This window comes from Pelodiscus sinensis, chromosome 7 (genome assembly GCF_052426305.1).
Source record: "Pelodiscus sinensis isolate ZL-2025 chromosome 7, ASM5242630v1, whole genome shotgun sequence".
Lineage (NCBI taxonomy): Eukaryota > Metazoa > Chordata > Testudines > Trionychidae > Pelodiscus > Pelodiscus sinensis.
This window is the reverse complement of record NC_143058.1, coordinates 5,025,270-5,039,073: the sequence shown is the minus strand read 5'-3', so window position 1 is coordinate 5,039,073 and position 13,804 is coordinate 5,025,270. Positions and strand designations below refer to the sequence as shown.

Genomic DNA, 13,804 nt, shown 5'->3' with positions numbered 1-13,804 from the left:
GATTCTACGGATATTAAACCACTGCATTGACATCTCCACTAAAGAAGCACGAGAACCAGAACATGGGAGAAACAGCAATTTATTTGAAATGCTACAGCGTATTACATAAACGTATTATGAAGCACATCTGAGTAGATCAATTGTGACTGTGAAATCATGGTAAAAAATAAGAGACATTGCAAACCCTTGTGTTTTAATTTCTCAATCTGATCCAAATCTTTTGGGGAATTCTTGGAGATGGAAACAAAGTAGGGGTTGACGGGAAAGACTTATTTGCCTCAAGAAGAAATACAAAAATAATCTATATATAACAGTAAAAAGAATATACTGTATGAAGAAGCCTGAAAAAGCCTCTGCATGAGCAGAGAAAACATGAAGCCAGTGGATGTTTGGTTTGAATGTTGGTTATAATGGTCTGCCTCAGTCTCATGATTACAAACCTACTTCACTTTCTGGTAAATGCTCCACTGTTCTCAATACATTTAACTCAAATCCTATAACTGAGTTAAAAAAAACCTGTAATATGCCAAAGGAGTCTTTCACTTAAAGGTTCCAATTGATTTATGAAAATCCTTCTATACTAAAGTAATTGTTTCCTTAGTAATCTTATTGGATGGATTTTGCTTGTACTTTAACTAGGATTTACAATGTTTATTTCTGAAATGTAGCTTTTTATTCACATGCTTAATTCTAAGCACATGTACTCTTAATTAAAAAGAATGCAAGATCAAGACTACTCAACATTCTTTAAACAAAGCTTTTCTTAATTAAAAAGATGCACAAAGGCGGTTTCTATATTAAAGAGCTGATACTAATATTTTTCTCTTCTTATGACACTGTCACAGATTACTCACCTGAATCAGTGCAAGGTGAATTTCCAATTCTGCAATTCTTTTTCCTATACAACTGCGAATGCCATAACCAAATGGGATGGAACCGAAATTGTCCACCCTATCCATATTGTCTTTCCGCAGCCAGCGCTCAGGTCGGAATTCATTTGCCATTGGGAAATTCTCTTCCTCGTATGATGTAGCATAATGACAGAGTGCTAACTGGGTCTGAGAAAACAGTTAACATTTTATTTTTAATTAATTCTGATAAGTGTAATAATAATAATAATAATAATATACTTACAATTTCTGTAATATGAAATATAATGAGAAAAAGATGTAGAAATTACATATCTGAATTTTCATTTGAGTTTTCATAAAGAGTAGGTATCTCAAAATTAGATTTCCTTCTCATTAGCTCAAATTATATCATCTTCAGAAAACTTTTAGGCTCAGTAAAAGATACCTCATGAGCACCCATAGGGACATACATCCAGAAGAACTTCCGTTACTGAATTTAATACCCCAAATTACACTAATTTATAAAAATAATTGAGGGTATGTCTACACTACCCCGCTAGTTCGAACTAGCGGGGTAATGTATGCATACCGCACTTGCTAATGAAGCCCGGGATTTGAATTTCCCGGGCTTCATTAGCATAAGCGGGGAGCCGCCATTTTTAAATCCCCGCTGCTTCGAACCCCGTGTAGCGCGGCTACACGGGGCTCGAACTAGGTAGTTCGGACTAGGGTCCTATTCCGAACTACCGTTACTCCTCGTGAAACGAGGAGTACCGGTAGTTCGGAATAGGCACCCTAGTCCGAACTACCTAGTTCGAGCCCCGTGTAGCCGCGCTACACGGGGTTCGAAGCAGCGGGGATTTAAAAATGGCGGCTCCCCGCTTATGCTAATGAAGCCCGGGAAATTCAAATCCCGGGCTTCATTAGCAAGTGCGGTATGCATACATTACCCCGCTAGTTCGAACTAGCGGGGTAGTGTAGACATACCCAGACTGTGTGCTGTATTTGTGAACAGCCTTCTCTTTCTAGGATACTGAACAATAAAACCAAAACAGAGAGACTCAAAGGGTGAGAACCAATCCATCTCATAAGGAAAACATATTTACATCAGGATTCAAGGAAAAAACAGTCAATTATAAACATTATTTTTCACTTAAATGAACACTATTATAAATTTCTTTCCTATGATGTCCGTTCTTGCGCAAAAACTTGTGGCATGTCTACACTGCACACACATTCTTTCGCAAATAAATTTACAGTAAAGTGTCAGAAAATAAGGCTTCTTGTACAAGAGTTATTCCTCTCCCCACGAGGAATAAGCCCTCTTGCGCAAGAAGGTAGTTTGGATGGGCAACAAGGGTTTCTTGTGCAAGAGACCATCCACACTGCCGTGGATGCTCTTGTGCAAAAGCACATGGCAGTGTGGACGTGCTCTTGCGCAAGAATTTTTGCACAAGAACTCTTGCACAAAACAGTTCTTGTGCAAGAAGCCTGCAGTGTAGACATAGCCGTGTACTTTTATCTTAATGCAAGACTTTTTTATACATAGAGCACACATCTATCCGGTTTGGTCTAGGGGTATATTTATCCTGCTTCAGCATGGCAAAGATGAGAAAATGACCTTTTGAAGTCTTTTCCACCCCAACATTTCTATGATTCTATGAAGAAAATCTGTTCCACCCTCTCTGTAAGACCATTACACTACTCACCCCTTTAGGTATAAAGTATCCTCCAATAACTAAGTCTTCTTGCGTCACTCTGCCATTTCCTGGCAATACAGGGAATAACCTACAGACAAATGTTAATGTGGGATTCAGAATTTATAATTTTTTTAAATTTACAAAGTTTTACAAAGGAGTCAGTTTAGATATCACATTAACATACACTCAGAGTGAAATGACTGTAGCAAGTCTGGATTCTGTTGAGGACCAAAAGAGTGCGAGGGGCGGCAACTTGGTCTGTCTGGGTATAAGATTAGTTGCTAGTATCTCTGTAGGTCTAATTTTAGCACTGCCAGTGAAATAATCAGAGACAAGATGAGGGAGGTAATATCTTTATTGGACTAAATTATCTTTTTTGGACCTGAAGAAGAATTTTGCATAAGCTCAAAAAACCTGTCTTTTTCACCAACAGAAGCCAGTCCAATAAAAGGTATCACCTCACTCACCTTGTCTTGCTAATATTCTGAGGCTCACACAGTAAAAATACTGAAAAAAAATTGAAATAATGGGTAGCCTTAAGCTGATCCATTAATCTCTCTGCCTCAGTTTCTCCATCTTTGAAATAGGGATAATGATAATTAGGGTCAGAACACAACTGACCCCTATAAAAATAACTATAGGGCAGTACGAAAGAAACCCCTCATTCAGGAACCAGATATAGCTGCTGTCATTTTACTTCCATGAGTGGAGCTATCTACCTCTAAAAGGGAGAAATAGGCTATGTATCCATGGCCTCAGTTATTGTAGTAGTAGCACACTCCCCCTGTATTCCCTGAGGCACAACTTCTCCAGAACTTCTGCTCAGGTAGTGTGGCTTCACAGTCCCTCATGGTGACCAGTGCGCTAATGACACAATCAAGCTCTTTAATTATCTGCCTTACAGGAACACTGTGAGTGTTAATTAGTTAATATGTATACAGCACATAGAAAACAGAGCATTATGTATGTGCTATGTATTGTATTACATTTTTCAGAATGCACTGGGTATACTGGTAGTACAAGGAATACAAGTAGTAGCAGCTACCACCACCAATAGCAACAACAGAATACATATTTTAGCTAGGACAATATAACTAGAAAATAACTGGCAGACAACTGGAAGTTGATAATTAAAAGTTTCACTTACCTCAGGGTTTCTTTGAGCAGGGCTCTAATCATTGGCAATTTGGGGACATCATCTGCAGTAGGAACTTCATCTTTTCCCAAGTTATTGACTATCTCTTCATACACAGATTGCTGGACTTCAGGATGCTTTGCCAACAAGTATGTAGCCCAGGACAAAGTGAAAGAAGTCTAACAAAGAAATGGCCAACATCATCAGGAAAAAGGGGGGCAAATAATAAAATTAGCTACAAATATTTAATTTGATGCCAGGAAAAACGATTTTCAACTAAGGATTCACTAGGTACACACACACACACACACACACACACGCAGAGTTATAAAACAAAAGAACTATGAGTAACATCTGGGATTCCAGGTGTGGAATCCGTACATCATCCTCACTTTTCCACCTGGAAAAACACACACCAGAATTACCGCTCCTCCATATTTGTACTAGTGAAAGATCAAAAAGGAAAAAGAAAAGGAAACTAAAAAAATGCTATATGTAATATAAAACCTATAAACATAAATGGATTAAATTAATAGCTAGTTCTCAGTCACTGCTCCCAACAAAAATAATCTGTAGGATGCAGAAAGACAGAATGCTATTTGGACCATTTCCACCCACTGTAAAGACATTATACCTTCCTCACAGAATCCTAGTAATGATAACACTGACACAACCATTTCGAGGATTATATCTCCTCATTTAATAATTGATGCTGTAACACAGTTTGAATTTTCCAGCACTTGGAAACTACTGTAGCACAAATATGACATAATTCTACTTCTCATGGAAAGTTTTCCTGTCAGTGCTTAAGGGGAGTGTGTGTATAAATCAGGTGTTAAAACAACCTAAAAGAAGAACTCACCATTTTACTCTCTTCATAAATAAGCTATTTCCATTACAATGGCACATTCAAAGAAAACAAATCACACATTTATTAAACTGATGATCATGAAAGACTACAGAATTAGGCATTTGAAGGGACATGGATATATTACAAAATGCAAGTCTTGAATGTGGTTTGCCCTGCATAACCATACAAAGGTAGGGATAGGACACAAGAACAGGAGCCAAGGCCATGTCCTCCTCCACAGCTGCTAGATGACTGAAGCTGGCGCAGGTGTATGTGTTTGGGGGGGAAGAGCACGTTACAGCCAAAAAACCCACACACCTGCTTTCCTCAGAACTTCTCTCCACAGACAGAATAGCCCCACTGCTCACTGCTTCAGTATCCCTTGGCAAACATGGCAGTTTATTTTTTTAAATAGATAACACCTTACATTACTAAAAGCGAATTTTCATTATTCATATGGTTTGAGTTTGCATTTCTCTCATCTTATATAATGAAAACAAGACTATTCAATTTCACTTTTTCTATAGTTAATTGGAATTTTGGGGTTGCAAACAATGTACAGGTAAACAATTATGGAATATTTTTGTTAGTATAATTTTGCAAAGTTGGAATTAGAGAGCAAATTTGACATGACCATGGCCTTTGTAGTGTGTATTTGTAAAAACAAGACACAGTGCTGAAAATCTTGTCCCCAAATGTGTCTACTCTGCAGTATAAGATCAGGATTAATAGAACTTCAGTTAGAAGACCAGAGATTCGATTACCCAGGGCTTGATCATCTATACTCATTTGTAACCCCAAGCTAGGAATTGTTGAATCCTGGGTCTTAATCTGGGGCGTTAGTGTCTACACTGTATTATGCAAACCCAAGTCCAGCCACACTATCTCTGACTTTCTTGTGCCCACCCAAAATGTGTATACTCTAGTCCTTTGTTCATGGTGCAGAGTGGGAAAACTTCATTGGCCACCAAAAGATTGTTCACTGGTCAAAGAAAGTTGGCTGGTGGGGTTGTGCATTACTTTCTGTGGACTTCCTGCACATAAGTTCAGTGGGGTTGCATTTACTCTGCAAAGCAATTGGCTTGAATCACAAGACCCAGCTTGACTCAGATTCAGACCCTCCAGACCTGTGACTGACTCTGGGACAGAGCTTTGGGTTAGTATGATTTGCATGTTGAGGGAAGAGAGATTAGTCTTGAGCCAGAGTCCAAACCCTGTAGGGTAGACATATCCCAAGAGTCTTCCTTTTAGTCCTCAATCCCAATAACGTCCTTCACTAGTGCTCAGTTCTGGGCTGCGCCTCTCTGAAGAGGTTGACAGTTGTGTCAAACTACATACAGGAGTTATTGTGATATAAACAGTGTCTCCTCTCAGGTTCCCAGCTCCTTCACATCCTCTTCAAAACTGGCTCTGTACTATAACAGCCAAATAACAGCTTTGCAAATTTATTCAAAGTCTTTAATAATCCTTGTAAACTTTCAGTTTTCATCATGTTCAGGTTCTAAAAGGGGGGAAGCCAAAAGCTCAGGTTTCTCATGTGAAATAATCGTTGCCAGTTGAGAAAGCTGTGTAAATGCAAACAGAGACTCTGTTGTCATGAAGCAGTACACTGCCCTTTTGGTTTAAGGAAAACTCTCTCACTTTAAAAATGGAAAATTAGGGCTCTGAAAAAACCAAATGGGATGAATAAATTGTGGCTTAAAAAAAACAAAAGCAACAAGCTCACCATGCTCATAAGCCTCTGGAAAACTTAATTAATGGAGTAATTCTAAATACAGAAATAAGTCTTTATACATGCTTTTTATTCTGGGGCCAATAAAGTTTCTTCCACCCCCACCCCTCCAACCATCCCAAATCCCTCCACACTGCTTTCAGACCCAGATAAAGCTGAATCCAATTAGCAGCAAATGAGCTCTATTTTATTTCAAGCTTGCTGGCAAACAAGTTTGTATGTCTTCATTAAACCCTTCTATGCTTGATCCAAAAAGCTTGCATAATTACAATCTCTAGCACATAGCTCATTTATATCTCTGTGGATGAACCGAATCCTAGGATGCAATTCTCAGCTGTGCTGAGCCTATGCTGTGGGGCAGGGAAGGGAAAGAGGGGGTTCTAAAACCACGTTTATGCTGTCCCAATCTTTAACCCATTGGGATGTTCTAACTTGAACTGCCTAGAAATGGCTCCTTAGGCATTATGTGCATTATACTCTAGTCTCACTGCCCCCATCCAGCCCCATCCTTGCCTTGGAATGCCCCCACCAGACCCCATCACACCATCTGGGCTGGAAGGGCTGGCCGAAAAATGGCACAGAGTTCAGGCTTCCTCCATGCTAGGGACTCCACATCATCCCCTTAACACCTGCTCTAAGGTCCCCTTGATATCCGTCTAGTAGTGCAAAAGATCTTATCTAAATATAGCTATTTTTTTAATAAAGACCCTTAATACTGTTGCCTATTTCAGTTTTTCTGATGGGACAATAAATATTTATTTTATACCCAAACTAGAAAAAGGGAATTTAAGAAAAAGTAACAAATACATATATTTCTGTTAAGCTGTGAATTAGTTTCCCACAGGAAATGGTGGAAGCCCAATTACAAGAAGTTAAAACTTAAATTACACTAAAGAATATCTTTTGGTTTCAGTGGATGGACTATGTAAACTAGGACATAGTAACGATGAAAAATTATGATTCCATGATTCATACTAGGGATGTGAATATGTAACCCAGTGTTTCCCAATTTTATTTGGGCCAAGAAACCCTTTTAAACTCGAAAGAATTTTGCGGAACCCCTAATAACAGTCTTATATATGGAGCTGAAAAAGTAGACCACAAATAAGTAAGGATAATGATAAACAAATGCTAAACGGGTCATGATATGTAGAATAATCTATCATAGTCAATTTATAGTACTTTCTGGGTGTCTGGCTGGTGAGTCTTGCCCACATGCTCAGGGTTTAGCTGATCACCATATTTGGGGTCGGGAAGGAATTTTCCTCCAGGGTAAATTGGCAGAGGCCCTGGAGGTTTTTCGCCTTCCTCTGTAGCATAGGGTACAGATCACAGCTGGAGGATTCTCTGCATCTTGGGGTCTTCAAAGTATTTGAAGGCTTCAATATCTGAGATATAGGTGAGAGGATTATTCTAGGAGTGGTGGATGAGATTCTGTAGACTGCACTGTGCAGGGGGTCAGACTAGATGATCATAATGTCCCTTCTGACTTTAAAGTCTATGAGTCTATATTTGTCACGGTTAAATTTTTAAATACAAGAAATCACGTGACTATACTGAAGTAAAGTATTTGCGAGAGCATTGCCTGCACACTCCTATACAAGCAACTGGTTTGACAGCTGAAGCTTCAACTTTGTCCAACACGGCACTAGTATATTCATATTCAGTCACCCATGTGATCCATGTTCCCGGAGAGTGAGTACGGGGATTTACGGTGGTATATAACAGGCGATCGCACCACTGACCGACTGCGCGCGCAGTGCTGAGTAGTGACATCATCGTCCCCACTCTTTGGAGAAGCTGGCATTACACAGGGACACTTATCATGGCAAACACAAATGAAAATTGTTTTCAATAACATTCATAAATGCTTAAATATTAAATTTTGTTTTAAATCATAAAATGTTATTGTAATGGAATTTTCTTGCGGAACCCTTATTTTCACTTTGCAGAACCTCAGGGTTCCGTGGAACACCATTTGGGAAACACTGCTTTAACCAGTTAAATGGTAAGCCTCACCCTGGATGGGGGATGATTATTGGCTCTGGTTAACTGGTGGGCAGGGGACTGCTCAGGGCCTGCTGCGGGCAGGGGTACTACAGCCTGCCCAGAGCAGCCCCTATCTACGGCAGGATCAGTCCGGTCCTGCTACAGGCAGGGGCTGTCCAGCCTGGTCGCAGCACTACCCCTCCGCCACCAGCTTCCCCTTTAATTGGTTAACCAGTTAAACATTATGTTTAACCGGGTAAACCAATGAAACAGGATTTTACATCTCTAAAATCATACTTGTAACTTATGATGTACAAAAACCTTTACACAGCACTGGCGCTAGGTGGCAAATGGGCTGAATTTATATAGCAATCAGATTTTCCAAACAGAAAATGATATAATAATGAGCTTACTGTGTCCACTCCTGCCAGAAGCATTTCAGTCATATTGGCATAGATCTCTTCCACTGTAAGCTCTTTACTCATTAGGAGATAAGTGAGTAGCCCACCTTTTACTTCTTCTCCTTGGTCCAATTGGGACTGAATATCCTTTATTTTGTTGTCAACGTGGATTTGACCTTTTAAAATTACAATAAATAAAAATAAATAAATAAATATCCTTGAATCACTGTTCGGCCCTTCTTTTCCTCTCTCTCTCTCTTCTTTCTGATTTATATTCTGGTGATTACAAACATGGCACCTCCAATATGGAGGTAGGTGACACTAAAGAAGATTTGGTTGTTGTTCAGTTGCTGTTAATATTAATCAGTGGTCTGCATTGGAGAGGGTTGGTTAGTTGTTTTTGGAGGGAAGCATTTCACAAGGGGAAAAAATGCATTGTAGAAGGAATAATTTTATATAGGTAAAATTGTATTGGTTGAACCAGAAGGGAGCTTCCCTGCGGAACCAGGTAAGCAGGGTGTTGGGGGGGGGGGGGAGGGGCACGGGGCTGGGCCCTGTTGCTGAGTGTGTTGTAGGGTTGCCAGGTGTCCGGTATTTTTGCCTCTTTGCAGGGGAAAAAAACAGAAAATACTGGACATTTAGGTGTCCAGTATTTTCTGAAATTTTCTTACTGGACAGGAGGCAAAAATACCAGATTGTCCGGGTCAATATCGGACACCTGGCAACCCTAGCAGGGGAAGAGAAAACCTGGCATGGGATGTCCCCTTGGCCACAGCTGGGGCTTCCCCATTAAGCAGGCCCATTGAACCCTCACCTTGATAAGCCCTAGCCGTAGCCCCATACACCTGGGCCACTTCCTGACCCTCCACCCCACTGAGTCCCAACCAGCAGCACTTGGACCCCCACACCATCAAATCCCACTCCCACAGCACCTGGATCCCTCACTGAGTTCCCCACACCCAGGCCCCTTCCCCTTCTGGAACAATTTTTATAGTGGGGGGGGGGAGGGTGCAGAGTGCCACTGAACCACATGGTCAACCTTGTATATAAATGAAAGCACTTCAATTCAGGTAGTGCTACAGCATGCCCCGCATCCCTACTTCCAGCACCTATGCATAGGGGCATGGCCCCAGGGTGTTTCAGGGGCAAGCTTAGCCTTTGCACTGTGTCAAGGTCACCTCATTGCCAACTCCCTGTACCTAGGGAGGTGGAGAATTCAGAGTGATTTCATACCTCAATGCAGCTAGGAGCCTGTGCTCCTCTCCTTCATCCCAGAGCTTCTTTTATTTATTTGGCAAATAAAATTAGCAGGATTTTAAAATATTGTGCACATAATCAGGGAAGGGGAACAGAATTCCCTTAGGAGTATTACTATAGGCCAATATAGCTCTGACCATGAGAAAGATTTTTGGTTAATAATCTGAAAGAACCTCAAGTCTCTCAAAATGTATACATTTGGGGGAATGTAGCAAAAGAAGATTCTGATACAATATTAGTAAAATGATGCATTCAGTTTCCCAGCACTACTTCAGCGGGATAAAAAGATTATAACATTTTTGATATCCCCAAATTTTAAATGAGAAATATTAAACACCCCACTTCCTCAAAGTGGCTATAGGCCACTGAGATGCTTGTAAATAGCAGGTTTCAAATCCTTACTTTTCTTCCCTCATTTTTTTTAGTAGGTATGTTAGCATGAAATGTACTTAGTATTTCTTAAGAGTTCATCAACTGCTTCCTCATCTTGTTCAGTCAGTTGAAGAGATTCTGGTTTTGTCAAGGGTTCCTGTTCTAAAACTCACAGAAGTCAATGGACAAACTGCTGTTGAATTGAACAGGCTTTGGACAAGTGTTTATTAATAGAGGAATCAGATTTCAAGTGAGGAGCAAGCAACAGAACAGATGAAAATAATCTGTACTATAAAATATTGGCAAATTTGTTTCTAAATTGAATAATTTTTCCAGCTTTTATATAAGAACATATTAAAGCCATACTGAGTCAGACCAATGGTCCACCTAACCCAATACCCGGTCTTCCAAAGATGGCCAATGCATGATGCTTCTAAAGAACACAATGGGATCATCATTGAAGGATCCATCTGCTGCATTAAGTCCCAGCATCTGGTTGTCAGAGACTTAGGGACACTGACAGCATCGAGTTGCATTCCTGCCCAGGCTGGCCTTTGATGGACCTGTCCTCCATGAACATATTTAATTATTTTTAACACAGTTATACTTTTAGCCTTCAGAAAAATCTCCTAGCAATCAGTTCCACAGGTTGATTGTGCATTGTGTGAAGAAGTACTTTCTTTTGCTTGTTTTAAACCTGCTGCCTATTAATTTAATTGAGTGTTCCCTAATTCTTGTGGTATGTGATGCAGTAAAGAACACTTTCTTAATTCACTTCCTCCAAAACATTCACAATTATATAGACCTCTATCACATTGCCACTTAGTTTCTTTTCCAAACTGAAAAAAGTCTGTCTTTTAAATTTCTCCTCGTATGAAAGCTGTTCCATATGTTTAATCATTTTTGTTGCCTTTCTTGGTAGCTTTTCTATTTCTAATGCATCTTTCTTGAGATGGGCTAACCAGAACTCCAGAGTATTCAAGGTTTAGGTGTACCATGGATTTACATATTGGCATTATGAAGTTTACTGTCTTCTTATCTATCCCTTTTCCAATGGTTCCTAACACTGCTATCTCTTTTCACGGACAGTGCACATTCAGCGGACGTTTTCAAAGGACTATCCATTGGTGACTCTCGGATCTCATTCTTGAAGAGTGACAGCTAATTTAGACCCCATCGTTTTATATGGATAATTGTGACTATTTTTTCCAATGTACATTACTTTGTGTTTATCAACATTCCACTGCAAAATGCCAGATGAAATTCAGTCATCAAGTTTTGTGAGATCCCTTTGTAACTCTATGCAGTCAGTTTTGAACTTAACTACTTTGAGTAATTTTGTATCATTTGTAAATTCTGCCACCTCATCATGTACCCCCTTTTCCAGATCACACATGATTTTTTCTATAAAGTGTCAATGTTATATTTGTATTACACTAGTACCTATGAACACCCATCGAGTATAAGAGATCCATGGTAGTAGGCAATGTATACACAAATACAAAGATGACAGAAATCTCAATCTACCTGGGCAGATAAGATGCAACAGGTGAATAAGACAAGGGTAGATGGATAAATAGGGTAACAAATCAAATAACATATAGCAAAAAGCAGATGTTAGTCTATCTTTAACTCCTACACAATAAGCATGATTTCACAGAAACATAGAAAATATAGATGCAAAAGATCTGTTGGGCTGCACAATCCATCACGTGGTCAATAAAGGATTGTTTCCTAGAGTATTTTCCTAATGTTATGCTCAGTCTAATTTCAATTGGCCTAATGAGTGAAGCTTCCACCAGTCCTCTAAAAGATTACCATACCACAGCCTAGTAAATCTCATTGCCAAGAAGTTCTTTCTGATATGTAGACCAAACTTTCATCTAGTTTCTCTTGTACTATCCTAAATAATCCCTCAATATTTTACACTCTGGTTTATTCCACTTTTTTCCCTCATCCCCAGTTTCTTACTATAACTTTTGGGTAGAAATCCAATGAGCTCTATCCATATACAGTCAAGTCACCTACAGTGACAAAGCTGAACTTTTCTATTATTAAATCTTACTAAATTTGAAGAGTCCATCCCAGGATCTGCAGAACTCTCTCCAAGGTTTTGGAATAAATGGACGAAGCCATTTGGGAATCGCCCCAGCATACATAGTGGTCTTAAACATGCTAAACATCAACTCCAGAGCCTCAATGTATTCCACAGTCTTCCGTGGGATGTTGTTTTCCAAGCAGCCCAACCGGGATTCATACAGAATAGTTGCCACACCTGCACAGGAATAAAACCACAGAAATTACAGTCCTTTTTTAAAAGTTATTTATAGTGAAGGAACAGAACCAAGTCTCCAAAACATGGTTAATTATGTCTGACAGCACTTACTGGAGATGGTCTGGGGACAGTAGAGTTCCTTATAAAATACAGGGTAGACCAGTGTTTCTTAAACTTTTTAAGACTGAGGAACACCAAACAATTTTTTTTATGAGGAACACCAAGCATTTTTTGTTGAAGAAAAAAAAAGGGGGGGGTCGGAAGTTATTGAGAAAAGAAAGCTGCAGAACACAGCTTAAGAAACACTGGGGTACACTAAATCAGTTCCTTATATTTCCTTTCTGTGATAAAAGAAATAAAGTTTAACATATCTTTAATCTCCTTGTTAGTAGCTGGATCTCTTATCTGATTCATATTTATATTTTCCTTACTTTTGTTAAACAAAAATGTAAATACTAAACACACTCACACACTACTTTTCTCTGCACTTGTAACTAGAGCTTTCAAGAAACATTCAAAATTACTATAATAAGATTCATACTTCTTACTGAATAGATTGATCCACAATGTACGTTTCATTAAAAAAATGTTTCTGATCCTTATCATTGTGAAGAAAATTTGGAAGATCTGAACCAAATATAACCAAGGAAGTGCTGTTCTACTAAGTTTCCAGACAGCCTGAAACAACAGCTATGAAAACATGTATCATGCTCACCAAGACCCCTTTCTGGGGATAGGCAACCTCAGTTTCCCCCTCCCTAGCTGCCAGGGAGAACCAGGCTGAAGTGTGGCAGCCCTGGCCTGCCCCAGCTGTCTCCCCCAGGCTGCCAGGCCCTCCCAAGGCCAGGCTAGCCTTGGCTCCCCACCAGCGGGTTGGGTAGGGCTGAGGCTGGCCCAACTCTCTCCCTCCAGCTGCTGGGAGGTTGGGCTGGGCCAAGGCACCCCCACCCCGGGCTGGGCCAAGGCAGCTCCAGCCCCAGCTCTTCCCTTCCTGTCTCTGTCCCCAAGGCTGCCCCGGCTCTTTCCCCCTGCCCCTAGTCTTGGCCTCCCCAGCCCTGGTTCTTCCCCCTAGCCCCCAGCCCTGAGGCCACCCCGGCTCATGTCCGTCCGTTCCCCCCCCCCCGGTCTCCTCCCACCTCCAACCACTAGCCCTGGCTCTTCCCTCACCCCTTCTCCCAGCTGCCAAGATTTCTTGGGGAGACCAGCATTTCTCAGATTTGGAGTCCTGATCCAAAAGCCCCT

At 40.4% G+C, this 13,804-nt stretch overlaps 1 protein-coding gene across 2 annotated transcripts in view; it reads right to left on the bottom strand.

The window, feature by feature from the left end:
* The window catches only part of CYP27C1 (cytochrome P450 family 27 subfamily C member 1), a 35,140-nt gene that overhangs the window by 3,069 nt on the left and 18,267 nt on the right, over positions 1 to 13,804 (bottom strand). For both annotated transcript variants that reach the window (XM_006124737.4, XM_025185481.3), the window contains exons 4-8: positions 12,353 to 12,562; positions 8,671 to 8,834; positions 3,699 to 3,865; positions 2,561 to 2,639; positions 855 to 1,058 (exon numbers count right to left, since the gene is read on the bottom strand). In XM_006124737.4, the coding sequence (XP_006124799.1) occupies positions 855 to 1,058; positions 2,561 to 2,639; positions 3,699 to 3,865; positions 8,671 to 8,834; positions 12,353 to 12,562 (824 nt within the window). The remainder of the gene's footprint in view (positions 1 to 854; positions 1,059 to 2,560; positions 2,640 to 3,698; positions 3,866 to 8,670; positions 8,835 to 12,352; positions 12,563 to 13,804) is intronic.